This window comes from Lepidochelys kempii, chromosome 8 (genome assembly GCF_965140265.1).
Source record: "Lepidochelys kempii isolate rLepKem1 chromosome 8, rLepKem1.hap2, whole genome shotgun sequence".
NCBI classification, from domain to species: Eukaryota; Metazoa; Chordata; order Testudines; family Cheloniidae; genus Lepidochelys; species Lepidochelys kempii.
In genome coordinates, this window is record NC_133263.1 from 91,661,374 (window position 1) to 91,679,541 (window position 18,168).

The 18,168-nt window shown below is 44.3% G+C and overlaps 2 protein-coding genes across 19 annotated transcripts in view; one reads left to right on the forward strand and one right to left on the reverse strand.

The window, feature by feature from the left end:
• Positions 1-12,157, reverse strand: part of PATJ (PATJ crumbs cell polarity complex component) — a 219,596-nt gene extending 207,439 nt beyond the window's left edge. For 4 of the 11 annotated variants that reach the window (XM_073357500.1, XM_073357503.1, XM_073357496.1 and 1 more), the window contains exons 1-4: positions 8,645-9,008; positions 2,425-2,481; positions 2,170-2,336; positions 244-438 (exon numbers count right to left, since the gene is read on the reverse strand). In XM_073357500.1, the coding sequence (XP_073213601.1) occupies positions 244-438; positions 2,170-2,336; positions 2,425-2,446 (384 nt within the window). In that variant the 5' untranslated portion in view covers positions 2,447-2,481; positions 8,645-9,008. Of the gene's footprint in view, positions 1-243; positions 439-2,169; positions 2,337-2,424; positions 2,482-8,644; positions 9,011-9,845; positions 9,861-12,092 lie in introns of those variants that run through there. The other 7 variants (XM_073357501.1, XM_073357506.1, XM_073357508.1 and 4 more) reach the window with 4 other exon arrangements.
• A 246-nt stretch (positions 12,158-12,403) lies between these two features.
• The window catches only part of TM2D1 (TM2 domain containing 1), a 36,098-nt gene continuing 30,333 nt past the window's right edge, over positions 12,404-18,168 (forward strand). For 4 of the 8 annotated variants that reach the window (XR_012160460.1, XR_012160461.1, XR_012160462.1 and 1 more), the window contains exons 1-3: positions 12,408-12,682; positions 14,006-14,079; positions 17,072-17,180. Coding sequence is in view for 3 of the 8 variants with exons in the window: in XM_073357509.1 (XP_073213610.1) it covers positions 12,519-12,682; positions 14,006-14,079; positions 17,072-17,180 (347 nt within the window). In the remaining 5 variants the exon portion in view is untranslated. Of the gene's footprint in view, positions 12,683-14,005; positions 14,080-17,071; positions 17,181-18,168 lie in introns of all 8 variants that reach the window. The other 4 variants (XR_012160463.1, XR_012160464.1, XM_073357511.1 and 1 more) reach the window with 2 other exon arrangements.

The window sequence follows — 18,168 nt, forward strand, 5'->3', positions numbered from 1 at the left end:
GATTATAAGAAGAAAAAAAAGTCAAGTAAAATATTTTTCATTCTTGTCAAAGTTTTTCCACCAGGGGTGTGTGTGTGGAGGGAATCCCAACCAACTCTACTCTCTTACTGAGTTATAAGACACCACTCCCCAGGACACAGTACAGAAAGTTATGTTTGGCAATCTATTGCAACACAATGTATGCAAAAGAAATGACATTTGTTGAAAATAAGTTTAAACACACTGGCAATGACAGGACTTTACCTTTGCCATCCGTTGGATCATCATGTTTAATTCATCAGCTCCTAGTTTTGGAGTGAGTGGATCTACTCTGGGTCCAGATGAATTATAAGCCATATACACATTCCCATTAGCAATGGATCTGTCAGCATCAAATACTAGTAACCCTCTCTTAGTAAAATCAAAGTCCACTGAACGGTCTGAAGGCATGTAATTGAGCTGTTAAAAACAAGCAGAAATACTTAGTCAAATACCATCCTGCAAAAGTAAAAATCCAATATAAAAACAGATTTGCAGGTATAAGACTTTGTACAAAACCAGCCATATAAACAATTTATCAGGATTTTAAATCAGAATATTAATACCTAGTACGTACATCAGGATTGCCTAAACTATTTCACCAAATGTATGAAAGGACTAACAGGAACAGGCATGTACTAAGGGACAACATCTAATTTGTGCACAAAATAAAAACAGAAGGAAAAGAAAAAGAGGCAGAAAGAATGCTGAATCAGCTGGAGACAGAAGAAGAAATGCAGCATGACAGCAGCACTAGCCAAAACACAGTTCCTTTGGTATTAAAAAAAAATTAAAAAAAAAATACAATCCCTCCATGTTTCAGCTATTTTTTAAATGAAAAAATATTCTCTCGGTTTCCTTCCATTTCATTCTCCCTATATGTATTACATCCCTCTTTCTTGTCTTTTCCTGCTCTCCTGTTTTTCCCCTCTCCTCCCCAGGATCTAAACACATGTGGAAGGAGTGTCAAAATAGCCTTCAGACTACAGGTTAAATTTTCAAATGCACCTTGGTCACATAGGCCTAAGTCCCATGTTCAAAAGAGACTTCGGTACCTAAGGCCAGGTCTACACTTGGAAGGCTTTGCCAGTCTGTCTATAGCCTAGTGTGGACACAGTTTATAGTGGCAAAACTGAGCCAAATAAACTATACTGGCTTATCTGCCAGTATAACTATCCTGGCAAAAGCACAATTGCATCTACACAAGGGGCCTTTGCTGGCGCAGCTATGGCGGTCACAAATCACATCTCATCGTACTCCTGATCAATATAGCTATGCTAGTAATAGTTTGTAATATAGACCTGACTTAAGTCTCACTGAAAGTCAACAGGACTTATGCTAAGACACCTAGGCACTTCTGAAAATTTTATCCCGGGTCTCATGATCCTTCCTCTATTCAGTTATTTCAGTCAAAGTGTGTTACCGCTCAAGTGCTCAGGAAAGCCGAACAAACAGCAGAAGAGCCACTTGTGCTTTCTCCAGTTCACAGGCCACACATTTACCGTGTTCCCCCTGGTTGGGCCTGGTCCACAGGCAACAGATTGCACATGCTATAGTTGCTAGGAGCTGGAATTCAATATACAGCAACACCAGTCAACTAACAAATGCAGAGGCTTTCCCCTAGGAATTACAGATGTTGACATGCCAAGCAGGAGAAAGAGTTCTCTCGTTCAGGAGTGTATTTAAAAGGAACCTGAACAAAATCAACTTGTTGAATACTGATTCTGAATATTCCAGGTATTCATTCATTATGCACTTGCCACAAACTGTGCTCCTAGATGTATTTGCATTTACAGGTAAAATTGTCTTCTACAGCCATATGGATAATGACAGAACACCTGCAGAGCTCACTGGCACCCAGGGCATGCAGAATTAATTCCTGATTTTAAAGTTCATGTGCCTGGTTCAACTAGCCCTATGACTTGAACTGGGTGTGTAGGTGAGCATGCCAGGCACTCGGATCCTCCAGTTATCGGAGCCATAGCCCGGTTAAATACCAATGTGGTGGAAAACAGAACATTCAATCACCCCACTCACAGTTTATAAAGCCAAATGGCAGCATCCCCAGTGACACACGCCTACATACCATAATTTAAATTCCTAAATAAATATAGCCAATAGAATAGCCAAAAAAGGTAACTTTCAACTTACTTGCTCCTTCAGTTGCTTGATGGACTGCTGAAGGGTCAGTATCTGATTAAACAAAGGGCTTCTGAGTGTGTTACATAAAATAGTCAGGTTTTCATTCTGTGAAGTCTCCCCTCTCTCTCGCAGTTTCATTTGCAGTCGATCAAGAATTTGTAGCACCTGCTGCTTATCTGATACATCCCAAAATAATACAGATTAGAATTCCGGCTCCCAATTCTCTCACTACTCAACAAAGATAATTATTCTTAAAACATCTACCTGCTGCAGGATTTTCAGGCATGGTGAATTGATCTCTTTGGAATCAGTCAGAATAATCTAGATGACATTAAAAATAAATAAATAAATAGACTTAGAAACCAAGTGTAAACTAAGTTATACCTTCCAGCAGATTGCTTAAGAGACAGAGTCAACTCAAAAAAAAAATTTTACTGTATCATTTCTATAAGTAACATGTAAGATTACTATAATCGATATTAGAGGATAAACTATTTTTTCATTGTGTTTACTTCACTTACAGTATTGTTTACTTTGTTACAATCAAATGCAGTCAGTTTCACTGCTACTTATAAATAGTCACCAAGTTTCCCTTTGTTGTTTGTTTGGGCTTTTCACAAAGCAAAAAGGACAAAAAAGATTTTTAAACACAGAAAAATGCAACTGTAAAAGACAGAACTTGACAGAGGAGATTGAAATACAGGTATGTCACAGCAAACTATTTTAAACTTGTTTTTAATTGACTACACTTTAAGCAGATGTCCTTTCAAAATACACAACTACTTTTTCCACTGTTATTTTAATTACTGAAATACTGGCAGACTCCTCATAGTTATGGGTCAATCCTACAATCCGATCATGTGGGTGCAACCTTACATCTGTGCGAAGCCCCTCCAAAATCAGTGGTGCTCCACCCAGGCAAAATATATTGTAGAATCAGGGTCTAAAATTGGTCTAGCTGATAAGGCATTGGGCTTGATAAGGAAATCTGAGTTCTATTCCCCGCTCTGCACCATGACCCTGCTGCGTGAACTTGAGCAAGTCACTTCACCTCTGTTTCCCCTTCTGTCCTTTGTCTTAGTTATTTAAATAAACTCTTTGGGGAGGAAAGGAGTACTTGTGGCACGTTAGAGACTAACCAATTTATTTGAACATAAGCTTTCATGAGCTACAGCTGGACCATCTCTTACTATGTGTATGTACAGTGCCTAACACAATGGGACTCCAAATTTGGTTGAGGCCTCGAGGTAGTACTGTAATAATAAATATTAGTGTTCGCAATATGTTTTGTGAGACGATAAAGCCCTAATGTGCATATCACCTTGCATTTACATAGGGCCTGGCATGCTGAGGGCCACCAAAGCAGTTTACCAACTTAAACAGATACACAGTATATGCCTGACTTTCCAACCCCCTATTATCCAAACCTCTGCAGTATCTGAATCCCCAAGGGAGACAAAGAAGGGATATGGCTAATGCAGAGGTCTGGATAATAGAGCAGAGACTCAGGGACACGGGGGAGGCCACCCTGCTACTGAATGGCTCCTGTGAGAGCACAGAGAGCCCTGTGCAGCCCCACTGTCACAAGAGCAAGTGAGCAAGGCCATGACATACAGTTGCCAACTTTCTAATTGCACAAAACCGAACACCCTTCTGTCACCCCTTCCCCAAGGCCCCGCTCCTGCCATACCCCTTGAGGCCCCACCCACCTTTAACTCCAGCCCCCTAGGGTGTGGGCTCCAGGATGGGGCCAGAAATAAGGAGTTCAGAGTGCGGGAGGGGGCTCCAGCCTGGGGGTGCAGGCTCTGGGGTGGGGCTGGGGATGAGGAGAGGGCTCAGGACGGGGGCAGAGGGTTGGGATGTGGGAGAGGGCGTGGGCTCCAGGAGGGAGTTAGTGCACAGGAGGGGGCTCAGGCAGGGGGTTGTGATGTGGGAGGGAGTGCAGGGTCTGGATGGGAGTTAGGGTGTGGGAGGGGGTTCTGAGCTGGGGCAGGAGGTTCAGGGTGTGGGCGGCGCTTACCTCAGGCGGCTCCAGGTCAGCATGTCCAGCCCCTACCTGGAGGCATGGCCAGGCAGCTCTGTGCGGTGCCCCCCCCCCCAGCCCTTATTGGTCATGGTTCCCAGCCAATGGGAGCTGCAGAGCCAGCACTGGGGGCAGGGACAGTGCGTGGCGCTTCCCTGATTGACCATCTGCCCAGGGGCTGCTGGGACATGCCAGCTGCTTCTGAGAGCTGCATGGACCCAGGGCAGGCAGACAGCCTGCCTTAGCCCTGCTGCGCCACCAACCAGACTTTTAATGGCTCAGTAAGCAGTGCTGACCGGAGCCGCCAGGATCCCTTTTCGACCACCGGTTCCAGTCAAAAACCGGACGCCTGGCAACCTTACTGTGACAGTGGAGCTGCAGAGGACTCCCTGCGCTGCCACTGGACCAGTGACACCTGATCCATGAAGGCGCAAGGTGCAAGGAAGGCTGCAGTCCTGGTGGGGCAGAGCAGAGTCCTGGCCAGGGGCCTCTGCCTCCCCCTACACCTTACGCCTGCAATAATTAGAGTGTAGGAGCAGTAGCACAGGGCTCCCTCTGCAGCCTGGATGTCAATCCTACAATCCGATCATGTGGGTGGAGTCCTTCTCGATTATCCAAACAAAACCCGGATCCCCCATGTTATCTGGGGATAATCAGGAGTATACTGTGTGAGGAATAAACAAGATTAATTCATTCAAAACCAGCCCCTCTGAGGAAAGGTTTGTGCCACTTTTGCAACAATCCCTCCCTAATTCCACGCTGGGCTTTGGTCCTGAATCAACTCAGAAGAAAATACAACAGACTGAAGCACCAAGACCACTCTCTCCTATATTCCAGGCCTGACCTTGCTTAGTTTGAAAATATCTTGTGAGGTTTATCAAACAGGGCAATTTTACCTGCCCCACACTCAAACACAATTCATAGGAGCTGCAAAACAATCCCATTGTGGAAGTAACTGGAAAACACCTTAAAGACAGCTCAAACACAGGAGCTGTCACACCACAAAATAAATTCACACCACAAAATAAATCCAATCTGGCAGGAAACCTGAAGACTCACTAAGGAAGCAGCACATATTCAAGAACCACCTCATCTAGAGGCTTGTGTTGATACTGTCTTGAAGGTGAATCATGTTTGTGTTGTAGTGGGTGGAAGGACAGTAGTGATGACATGGGGTAAGGATTCAAGAGAGAAGGATTCAAGCAGAAAAAATGGGAGTGTCCTTTTGGCTCCACCAAATAGGCAAAAGAGCCCAGGAGAAAAAGAATCAAATGAAAATTTCCACTTACAGCCTTTAACGGTTGACTGGAGCTGCTAAGAGCTATTGCAGAGGCAGCTACACACCAGTGTAGGGTGGCAGTTGAAGTGATCCTCATGTACAGTCTGTCTGTCCCAGTCCTCTTTCCTCCCCATCCTATTCTCCTCACCTCGCTAGTTCTAGTCTCACCTCCTCAGGCTTTTCATCCTCAGCTCCTCACCTGTTCTAAGTGCTAGTCTTCTTGCCCAACCATTCCCAGTTCTCTCTCTATCCCCCGACTCCTTTCCTCTGGTCTCCTCCTCTTTGCTTCCACCCCAGTTTCCACTGCAACTCCCATGCTCTCTAGCTTCCAATCCTAGGCTCTCCTACCAGGCTTCTTGTTCCATTTTATACTGCCCTTCCAAGCCATCCAGGGCTGAATTAACCATCACTGAGCCCTAGGAAACCACAGGGTTGCACCTCTGCTCATGTTGTCCCATGCCACCCAGGATGATGGAGCAGCCAGGCCAAATCTGAATGAATGCCATTGCAACCTGATGCACGGGGTCTCAGCACCACTCAGGTTTGGGCCCTAGGCACATGAGTAGCTTGCCTATGTGTTAATCTGGCCCTGGTTTTATCCCCTGCAATCCAGCTCTTGTCTCCTCTGTATTCTAATCAGAAAACTTCTCTTCACACTGCCTGGGCCCAGCAGGGTGCCTCTGAGAGCACAGAAGAGGCAGGTTCCCTGCTTTCAGCTCCAGGGCCAGTAGGATTTTTCAAACTTGGCCAGATTTGGGCAGTTTTTCATGGAGATAGCAAAAGATACATCCCTGATGCAAAATGGTCCGTTTATACACAAGCAAACAGTGTAGTTCAAGGGTTCTCAAACCTTTCCATGTTTTAAGTTATCTCTTGGGCACCTCACCTCTGATTCGCAATTGAACAACGTCTATGCGGCAACTACAGCAATTGCTCACGTGGTTATGTAATATTAGGAACGTTTTCAGCATTTTTCAGTGCAATTTAGCAACTGGGAACAAGGAAGGGCAGTATCATGTGACCAGCCAGCTATCTGCAAACTGCCAGCAAACATTTCACAGAAGAATGCAAGGAGCTCATGGCATGTGCAATGCACTCAGGTCTGCAGGGTGTGACACTCCAATTTCAATTGCAGTAACATCCAAAATGTGTTAGGTACTGTCCAAACACAGATGGAGGCCAGGTCTATACTAACAAAAAGGTTCACCAGCATAGCAATACAGCAATACAGCATAGCAATACAGGCAAATCCTAGTGTGGACATAGCTTATATAGGCAAAAAAGTGCTTTTGACAGTATAGCTTATACCAGTTTAGCAAGTGAAATAAGTTACATCAGAAAAAGCCTTTTTATGCCTGCAGTTACACTAGGGCTTTTGCTAGTATATAAGTGTCACACAAAAAAGGTCACACCCCTAAACAACATTACTAGACTAGAAAAAGTTAAGACCTGGCAAAAATACAGTGTCCTGTCCCAAAGTGCATAGAATTTTCTGAACAACTCTGGAATCCTTCAGAAGGAAAGAAGCTATTTTATACAGCCCTGTGGCAGGATAATGTGTTACCTTACACAGTCCAGGAGCCCACACACCTAATCAGGAAAGAATTATGGCCTTAAAAAACAAGACTTTCATCAGGTTATTGTTTAAGACAAAAAGCATACTCATACTGTACAATACACAAAAATATGGACAGTTCCTGCCACAAATTTATGGCTGTGTCTTCACAGCAGAACAGATGTGTTTTCTCCACCAAGATATCTATCTCAACGTAAAGTCCTAGTGGAGTCAAGGCACAGGTAGCTGTTACCTTGACTAGCTACAGTGAGTTAAAAATTACGGTGTATTGTCTCCACTAGGACTTTACATTAAGATAGATGTCTTGGTGGAAAAAAACATATCTCGTTTGTGTTGGAGATGAAGCCTATGTTTAAAGACACATGGGGCCTGGTTTTCAGAAGTGCTGAGCACCAAAAACTCCAGCCAAATCCATGAGAGCTAGTGGCACTCAGCACCTATGAAAAATGTGAAAGAGAATACATGGAAAACTGGAGAGGTGCAGATAAAGGTTTTACTTTCTCCTCCCAATCCCCCCACAATAATCAAACTAATTTTCCTCCGATGTAAAAATAAAGAGCCCGTTACATCCTGGCAGCTACATCTACTCACATGCAGCAGGAGCAGAGACTGGGGGGGAAAATGGGGAAGTATTGCCCCCACAAACGAGAGCCGACACTTGGGAGGGGACAAAGGAACACGTGCTATCCATATCTTTGCCTTCCATTTAGCACAGAGGTTTTCAAACTCAGGGAGGGGATGTGTGGAGGAACACTCAGGGGGGTATGCGGTGACTTCAGGCAGCCCAGAACAGCCCCACATGGCAGGACTTGGAGAGGGTGGCCAGGTGTCTGATTTTCCACCAAAAAGGTGGTCGAAAAGGAAACCTGTCCAATCAAATCTACTGACTGAACACCCAAAGTCTTTTTTTTAAATATGATAAAGTTGGCAACCCTATCTCCAAACCCTGCCACACGGGGCTGGCCTGAGCTGCCTGGCACCACCACACCCCGCCAAACGTTCCTCCATGCCCCATCCCCAGTTTGAAAACCCCTGTGATAAATGGAAGGCAGAAATCTGGGGGTGGCACATGACCGCATGTGCCACCCACATGTCATTTCTGCCCCCATCAAACTAATCTTATGACAGAGACCTCTGATCATTTCCAGAGTGACAGAAAGTGATCAGCTCCCCATTTCCAAATCAAGCCGGTCTTGGACAGAGTATGGAGTTAAAACCAGAACCAGCTGGCCAAACCCCTTTGGAACCAGTGGGGCTGCTGTTGAAACGGGCCTTGAATCTGAACTGTCCCTGACTGGGAGTAGTTTAAAACTATATTGATTGTGGCTCTATAAAAAGTGCCTAGACCGACAGCTCAGCCCCTGGCTCATCGGGGCTTTGCAGAGCCAAAGCCAGTCCTGCCCGAGGTTCACTAGGTTTGGGGTGCTGTCCGGTGAGGATTAGTGAAACTCAAACTTTCAGGAAGTTCCTGACCTGCCCAGTCCCAGCCGCTGCTCATTCCCCCTCCTACCCTCGGGAGCATTAACCAGCGAGGAGGCAGGAAACGGACAAGGGGGGGCGGGAGTCCCAGCCTGTGGGGAAGCCAAGCTGCCCCCGAGTGTAATACCTGGTCCGCAGAGGCGGGTTGCAAACGGCCTGGCTGCTCCCGGGTCGTCGTCTGCTCTGTGCTCTCACCTGGGCGGAAACGAGCGGCTGGATTTTGACCGCACCTCACCGTCACCTGCAACACAGGAAATCAGCCGGGCGAGCGCCGCGTACGCACATACCCACAGCGCTGCGGGCCGCGGGCGAGCTCCGTGCGGGGCTCGGCGCAGGGCAGGGGGACTCGGAGGGGAGGGAGGCAGGGAGAGAAATAGGGAAGGGCGGGGGGGCGGGAGAAAGGAGTGGAGGGAGGCAAGAGGGAAAGAAAGACAAGAAAAGCACAAATTATTCCCAAGCAAAGGGGATGATGGGGGATGGAGAAGCTGGGGGGAGTGAAAGAAATGGGTCCTTTCATTTCCACCATGTAAACATGTTCTTGAACTCATACCAGGGCTGGCCCTGCGGGGGAGTGGCCTTTAACTAGGGTCTCTCATTGCCCGAGTACCATATTGGCCCCTGATCCTGCTAACACTTACACGCAGGCTTAGCTTTACTACCATGCCTAGCCCCATTGGTTTCAATGCCACTGCTCGCCATAGCAAAAGTACAAAAGTCAACTCTTCTAATATTTGTTGGTTTTCTTAAAGCCCCAGCTCCTGGATTCAGGTGGTTAGAGAAGAATCTCAGCTTTCATTTAAAAATAAAAAAGACAAAAATAAGTAAATTTCTAGCCCTCATGGCTGTGGAGGAAAACTTTAAAATATGACCCAAATGCACCCTTAATAAAATGAATCCAAAGATTTTTTTAAAAAAAAAAAATCTCATGAGTTTTAAGCCAATCACGTGATTTCTGGATGTTTGGAGTTGGCAATACCCTGAGCGCATGCAGGATTGGGGCCTTGGATGGAAGCTTTGTATTGTCCTTGAAACCATGGTATTTCAGTCTGTCCATGGACAGTCACTCAAAGTTGCCATTTGGAATTCAGGGGTTCACTGACTGTAATAAAAAGGAAATAGAAAGAGGACACAAAGCCAAGCAAAAAATTCAAAAGACTTTAGGCTGGTGATGTGTTTGACAAAGAACTTTCTGAGATACCTATAAACATAGCGCATAAAAATCTGGATGAAAAGAAAATGTAGTTTTAGAAGAGGCTGTTGGAAAGGGTCGATCAGATCTTCATAGCGCAACAAATCAGTGGCTAGCTAGGATTTCATGGCTGTCGTACCTGAAAGCTGCAGTTGCTTGGAACTTCACAACAGCAACATTGTTCGAACTCGCCTTGTCCTGCTTTAAAGGCACTAGCTCCTACCACTCCAACTAAAGAGGAATGGCCATTAGCCATCAGCAGTATAGGGACTTGGACACACAGTTGAGCCATTCTGATTCTACCCAGAGAGAGCAGTGACACACAAACATACTATATTATTATTATTGTTTGTATTATCTTAGTGCCTAAGACTCCCAGTCATACTGTGTTCCAAAATAAAATAAATCCAAAAATGACTCTTTACATTATTTATGGTTCAAAAATTGATCCCTAGTTCTTTTACATTCATGAAAATTCTCTAGTTAGCTGAGGCGAAGACAGGTAGATACCAGCAAGTATTACCATTCATCTTGGATGGTAAATAATCTCGAAGGGTAAAAATGTGACCCACTATTATAAAACCAAACTATTTTCAGAGGTGCTGACTGATAATTGAAGGCTTGACTTGTTTTCTTCAACACTACAAGAGATAAACTCTAGATGTATGTGAAATAAACTAAAAAAGAGGACAAGGTAGGTAATATGATGTTTGTATTTGAACAAGTACTTTGAAATAATTCTTTGCATTTCTATAGCACCTTTATCCAATTCAGCAGCTGAAAACTGATGCCGCACCCAATATGACATAGTTTGAAACAGCAAGATTCTTTTATGGTAGTGCAGTATATCGACCCTAGGGATTTGGACAGGTGCAGGTACATTGGTACAAGAATCCCCAGTGTGTAGATAAGTTCTGTATTTATTAAAATTTGTGAAGTACTCTGTGATCCTTGAATAGAAAAATGATGGCTAGAGATGACCCTGTTGGGATTTGGAATTTGTGGTTTCGGGGAGCCTGATGTCATGTCTACACTACAGTTATTCTAATGTTAAGAAACCCTTTTTAACACAGGTTTAAATGAGTTTGGTTAAGCACATGTCATTTTGGCCATTGTGGATTGGACATAACTGCACGGTAAACCACATTTTGTAATCTGGGTCATTTGCTTAATCTGTATTTCCGGATGTTGATTTTAAATTATTTTGAAAAAAATTGTATGGTGGGAAAACTAGTCTAGACAGGGCCTAGGTATTTACTGATGTTAATGTGTTTGTCATTTATAGTGATCAATAGGAAGCATTAGTTTTTTCTTTAACATTCTGAAAAGTAGAACACAATTTTGTACCTTTTTGTATAATACTTAGCTGCAGGAAAAGAATGTACCTTGTGGGGGTCAGCTAGAACCAATTATAACCTGCCTGACCTGTCATAGCACTAAAATGTCTAGCTGCATTTTATTTCTTCGGCTAAAAGAAGAACGGCTATACTGGGTCAAACTAAAGGTCCACCTAACTCAGTATCCTGTCTTCTGACAGTGGCCAATGCCAGGGAATGAACAGAACAGGTAATCATCAAGTGATCCATCCGCGGTCACCCATTCCCAGCTTCCGGCAAAAAGAGGCTAGGGACACCATCCCTGCCCATCCTGGCTAATAGCCATTGATGGACCTATCCTCCATACATTTATTTAGTTCTTTTTTGAACCCTGTTATAGTCTTGGAGATTTTGCTTAAAATTAACCCCCAGTGTCCAGAAACCTCTCTCCCACCAATGACCAATGTTTGGGTTGGAGGAAAATATGAGGCAGATACTCTTTTTGCTCCTCTCCATCCACAATCCTGCCAAAAATTAGAGACTTCTTTAAAAAATGACATTCTAAAAAACAAACCTCTAAAACAATAACAAATCACATTGGTGGTGGTGGTGGTGGGGGGTGTTTTTTATTTTTTGGCCTGCCCTCTGGTTGGTTGGTTTTCTTAACTTTCAGGGACTGGCTGCCTCTTCCCTGAATGCATCCGATGAAGTGAGCTGTAGCTCACAAAAGCTTATGCTCAAATAAATTTGTTAGTCTCTAAGGTCCCACTAGTACACCTTTTCTTCTTCCCTATGTATGTGATTTTCCCCCACCCACATATTTGTGTCTGAAATGCCCATTAAAAGGACGGAGAGAAAAACTCTCTGTTTGTAATTGAGGGGAACTTCATTTTATCTCTGCTAGTCCCTGGCCTGTGGTCAGCAGGGGATTCAAACCCACCTCCAGGGAGACTGCATCTAGAACACAGCACCTTGCCTCCTTGGCCAGCCTGAGAGCTCATCCCTGGGGGAAGGAGGATGGAGTTAATCTCCCTCCTGTCCCCAGCCCCCTTCCTTCTCATTCTCCCTACCTTGTCCCCAGCCCTTTCTCCCTCTCCAGCCTCTCCTCTCCCTTGTTATTCTTCCTCCAGCCTTCTAAGCGCTTCTGCTCCCCCGCCTGCCCATCCCTCCATGTTCCCACAATGCAAGGCGCTTGGGGGAACGGCAGCCGAGCTTCCTAACCATAGAGAGGAGGGGACGCCCTGAGTGAGGGCTCCCGAGCTTCCTATGCTTTAAATACAATGGGAACGCGGTGGCCATCTTGACTAGGGGCAGCCTGACTTCCACCGGTAGAGGAAACAGAGGCGGCTCGGCAACGGGCACCGCTTGCCTTCAGCGCCATTGACACTCTACGGCAGCCATCTTTGATGTGGGCAAAGTACTCCGCTGCCCACTGAGCCGTCCTTCCCCAGCGAGACAGCCTAGGGCTGAGGACGCGGCGGCCGGGCTTGGTTTCCATGATGGTGGCCGCCCGGCCGAGGCGACGGCTCCTGCTGTTGAGGAGGCGTCAAGCAGCAGCGGCAGCCCGGTTGCTGGGCATCCTGTGGCTGGCGTGTGTCGCCGCGGAGGGCGTTGCCGGCGGGGAGCCTCCGCTCAAGTGCGACGAGCTGAGGCTGGGGCAATATCCTGAGTCTGGCTGGGGGTGCGGTGGGGGGCTCGGTTACCATGGTGACGCCTGGTGTGTGTGTGTGTGTGTCTCTCTCTCTCTCTCTGTGGCTGCCCCCAGCCTGTGTCCCAGGGCCACCCCCTGGTGCTCCGTCAAAGGGAGTGTGACGAGGCTTGTTAGTCGCCCCCATCCCATGGGATGCCCCCCCCCCCCGGCTCTTCAGGCCACTCTGCGGCAACCGCAGCTGAGATCAGCCCCCATACTGGGTGTGGGGACAGAGCAAAGGGTGCAAGATCTTTGCTTGGGATGGTTTGCGTGTCTCTTCTCCCCGCCCCCATTAGTAGGGAAATTTCAGAGGCTCTCGATGGTGACAGTAGCTCAGGAGAGTGACTGAGCTGGTTAATGGGGAAGGGAGGGATTCTTTCCTGGGGTTTTGGGGGCTTTTTTTGGGGGGGGTCTCCCTTCTGTTTTGTTAGTGTTAAAATCACCCGGGGTGATGGTTTTGCAGGACATAATTCATTTCCAAAATCTGGGAGGAAAGGGATCAGCCTGTAGTTTTGAATCTGCAGGCTGCAGTCGGTAGAAATATGGGGGTGACATATTCCTGTTGGGAAGCTATTGACTGTTTAAAGGGGGGGGTCACATCTAGCTCCCACCCTCTCCCTCTAGTAAGGTAATTGTTGATAGTTTTTGACAATAGCTGACATTAATGAAGATCAAAAGTGGAAGGTAAGCGAGGAAAAGTTGACTTGCTATCCTGCTTTATTTGGCCCTTGGAGTTCAGTCTTTGGTAACATAAGTAGGAAGTTTTACAATTCAGTTCCTGTTCAGGATTAGTCTGATGTAGATGTGTAACAGTTTATGTTTTTCAAACGATCACTTTACATTCTGTTGGGTGGTGTTGGTAGATGGAACCTGTTTTTAACCAAATACTTGACAGCAAATCAGTCATGAGTTGGTAGACTACTGGTGTGCATTGACACTCATCCTAAAAAATAAGGAAATAAAAGCTGGTTTTGAGGTGCTTCCCTTTTTTAATAGAGAAGGTTTATTTTATTCCTCTTATAAGAGTTAACAACTTATATTTCCCTCAGGTGTTATTGGTAACAGCACTCAATTGTGCAGCCTAGGGCCCTGTGTTTCTGTATTATAGCAAAGCAACAGCTCTGCTATAGTTAAGATTGTTTGTTTATTTTCAGAGCTGTATGAGACTAGGGGAAGGAAAACTGACTGAACTGAGAGCTCTCAAATCTTAGGTGAGTGAAGAGGGTGTAGTACATTGAGTTACAGAACAGTTAGAGTTTGGTACAAAAAATGGTTTTCCTTAATTATTTGAACATATATTTGTGAAGATCCCAGAATAGACAATATCACACAAGAACCACTGAATTGTACAAATCACACAGCATACGGTAAGGCTTTCAGAAGTCTAATATACATTCTGATCAAAGGAATTTATCAAGGAACATCTTCAACTAGTGCCCTTGTAGACCTGCAACTTGGTTATTTTGAAATGTAATACAATACTGTTATTGAATTCATTTTGTATGCAGTTCCATTGAAAGTATAGAGAACCTGTATGGGTTTATTTTGTTTTAAGTAGTGTTAAATAAAATGCTTAAAACACTGGCAGAAATCAGCAGAGCCAAGTCCAGTAGTTTGTTTAGTGTTTGGGTTGGTTTGTTTTTTTGGGGTGTGGAAGTTGGTTGGTTTCTGTAGATCTCTTTGACTTGGGATGTATATTCTCTAGGTTCCTACCTTTCATAAAAATTAAAACAAATGACCCCTCCCCTTAGATCTAGTATATATTTACTAAAAGAACAAACTTCAAAATAGAAGCACGTTGAAGACCTTCATGTTCTTCAGTTATGACTCCTTAAGGGAGCACTTGACTACAGGAGACTTTTGATGTTATTAAGCTATCTTTTTCTGGAGGTGACATATCTGTGTGTATTGGAGTTAAATTACCTGGTACTCACCTAAGTATCACCGGTAAAAATATTTAAATTAATCACTCTTTTCACTTAGAATAGTGTTCATCTTGTCAGATGTTCTCAGACTGAGTGACACAGTGGACTCTGACAGTTACAGACCTGGGCAAATAATGCAAAAAATGTTCTGGGAGCACTCAAATTTAAAACTGAATACACCTTGTCTGTGTTTGTACCCCTCTGGCATTCACTTTCCACAAATATTTGAGTGATAATTTTACTATCTCAGATGGCCACAGAAAGCTAATTTCAAGCTTACACTGTGGAGCATTCACAGATATAGTATTAAATATTGGGAGGGAGGGGGATTTCTCTTTACAGCAGAGGGACAATTCTTGATCAGCGCCCTGGCATACAGGAAACAGACTGGCAATACAAAATTCTGCAAACCTGATTATCTTCTCTGCTCTGAAAGCTTCCATGCTCCATGTGCTCCTTCAAGCCCTGCTCCTGATTATAAGAGTGAACAGAAACAATACTATATGGCTTGAGACCAGTCACAACTAACAAGCTATTGAATAATTTACAGCTAATTCAGAGTAAATTTGAACAACAGAGAAACTCCAGGAAGTTGTTGTAAGCTCAGACATTTGGTTAACAGAAAGAGGCTAAATTAATTCATCAAGTAAATTGTTCTTTATGAATTATTTGCTCAGCTCTAAGAAAATCCCAGACTATTTATGTGCTCCCTTTTTCTTCTAAATGGACCCTGCAACATCTGTTATCTCTTCCTCCAGAGTAGCATCTCAATAAAAAGTTAAATCCATATGTGGCCATATAATCTAATTACATTGGGGTTGCCAGAAGCTCCAGACCCTATTCTGAAATACCATTTTAGGCCCCACCAATCCTGTGAACACAGATGTTTAACTTCAAGTTTTTGAGTAATCCCACTGAGCTGCAGGATTGGAGCCTTAGTGATGTCAACATTTTGGATGATAATCTGGGGCTTTTACCATTTGAATAAATTACTGCCCTGTTCTTTAAGTAGATCAGAAAACCACCTTCAACCTCTTTGTTTCTTAAACAAAAATACAACTTTGTATCTATCTATCTACCTACCTACCTATGGTACTTATATGGCCCCCATCATGATAGTATCTGAGTGCCTCCCAATCTTTAATGTATTTATCTTCATAACACCCATGTGAGATAGAGTAGTACTGTTGTCTCCATTTTACAGATAAGAAACTGAGGCATTGAGAGACGTAAGTGACTTGGCCACAGGATATTTGTGGCAGAGTAGGAATAGAACCTGAGTTTCCCACAGAGTGATGCCCATTACACATTCATGCAGAACCAGAACGGGTATAACATAGCATTCAAAAGTCCACCTTTGCCTCAGATTCCACCTACCAGACTTGCCTAATAACTTAGTTTTTAGTCCCAGTCCAATTTCTAGTGGCAATCTCAGAAAAAAGACTACACTATCTTCTTCCCCCTGGGGGCTATTGTTTGTCAGGCTGACATAAGTTACAAGTACTGAAAGTCAGAATTAAAATAAAGGAAAAAGACATGAAATGTTGACCTGCTTAACGCCTGATTTCAGCATTAGAAAGTGGCAAGTTGTGAACTCAGGTGGGGTTCTGCAAACTTTAGGAAACATCACTTTTCTAATTCTTAACCTTAGCAGTTATTACTTAAAATAAGAGAAACAGTATTTCTCTCTAGTTTGATGAAGAGAAACTGGCCAAATAAAATGCACTTAAGCAATTAGAATGCTTTACCATAGAGAGAAATAATACTTAAGTTGGCTGTGCTGGTTTCTGCTATTCCCACGGTAAAAGGAAAACTTTAAGGATCTAAAAATTGTAACATTTAGGTGAGTCATCTGATTTGTGTGTTTGCTTAACATTTATCCTGGGGGGGGGGAATTAATGCAAGACAGGTTATAGTATCTCTTTGAAAGACCCAGTCATCAGTGGGAATCTGCACTTCCATAGGTGCCGAGTTTGTAATCTGCCGGGGGGGTGATCCACCCCACTCCACCCCTTCTCCCAAGGCCCCACCCTGCTTCTTCCCACCCCCGCTCCACCCCTTCCCCACCCAGTTCCACCCCCTTCCCCAAGCATGCTGCACCCTTGCTCCCTCCCCCCCCAGTGCCTCTGACGCTGAGAAACAGCTGATCCGAGGCAGGCAATAGGCGCTGGGAGGAAGAGGGAGGTGCTGATCTGCAGGGCCCGCTGATGGGCAGGAGGCGCTGGGGGGAGGGGGAGGTTCTGGTAGGGGGGCTGCCACCATTTTTTCCCCATCGGTGGTCCAGCCCCAGAGAACCCGTGGAGTCGGTGCCTATGTGCACTTCAGTGCACAGGTTGAACTTATTTCTTTCACTTTGCATTTTTGGAATCTCAATGTGCACCATGGTGCATGGCCTGTTATAGCTCAATTTAAATAATCTATATTGTGTCCTCAGTTCCATGTCATCCAGCACCAAATATTACTTGTAAGGATCACAGTGGCAATGAAAACAACTTTACTGGAAAGGAAGTTGGATTTTACAAACCTATTGCATGTCGTAATGTGTAAGTGAATTATTGTGCTTTGTAATATGTTTGCCTCAGTTTTTATGTTACTAATTTTAAATGGTGTAGCATGCGTTGGCAACAGGGAGGAGGGAAAAGGGAAAGATAGATGAATCTACTTCGTTTCAGTGTATTAGGTGAGAAGAATTAGTTATTAGAAACATTGTTTCACAAATGTTAAGTTAACTAGCATGGAACTTGAGAGATGTTCTAACAAAGCTGTTAAATTGCTTAAAGGCAAAATATATAATTATGTAAGCAAATCTACCTCTGTGCTAGATTTTTTTTCTTTGATATTGCTTCTGAGGGTATATCTACACTGCAGTCGAAGGTGTGATTTGCAGATCTGGTAGGCATACCCATGCTAGATTTAATTTATCTAACACACTGTAAATAGCAGTGAAGATGCAGTAGCATGGGCTTCAGCACAATCTAGTAATGTAAGTACATACCCAAGGGTACCAAGCCGGCTTGTACAGCCCACTCTAAGGTACATGCGACTGTGTCTTTACTGCTATTTTTAGCATCCCAAATAGATGAAAGCTAGTACAGGCATGCCTACCTGTGATGCAAATCACACCTTTGATTGTGGTGTAGACATAGCCTAAGCCTTTGGTTCTATTAATAGCTACTGTGCTGAACAATTGTCCTGAAACAGAAATGCTTCTTGTCATGGAAAATGTGAACTTTAGGAGGACTGAAATCTTGTTCCAGCAGTCCTAAATATCCATTTTACAGGAACCAATTCTCACGTCTTCTCTTGAGTGACTTGATGTCTACAAACACACATTTTTTCATTCCAAAGGGCCTGATAGTCAGATCTGTGAAGATGACTCAACTGACTTAGTTCTACACACAGATTTTGAACAGTGCAGTGTGTTGTCTGTATTCTTTCTAAGCACTGCAATTATTATTTTTACTCTTCAGTATTGAACACTAATATGACAGTACACTTATCAATGTTCTTTGTTTCTCCTCTTTACTGGAA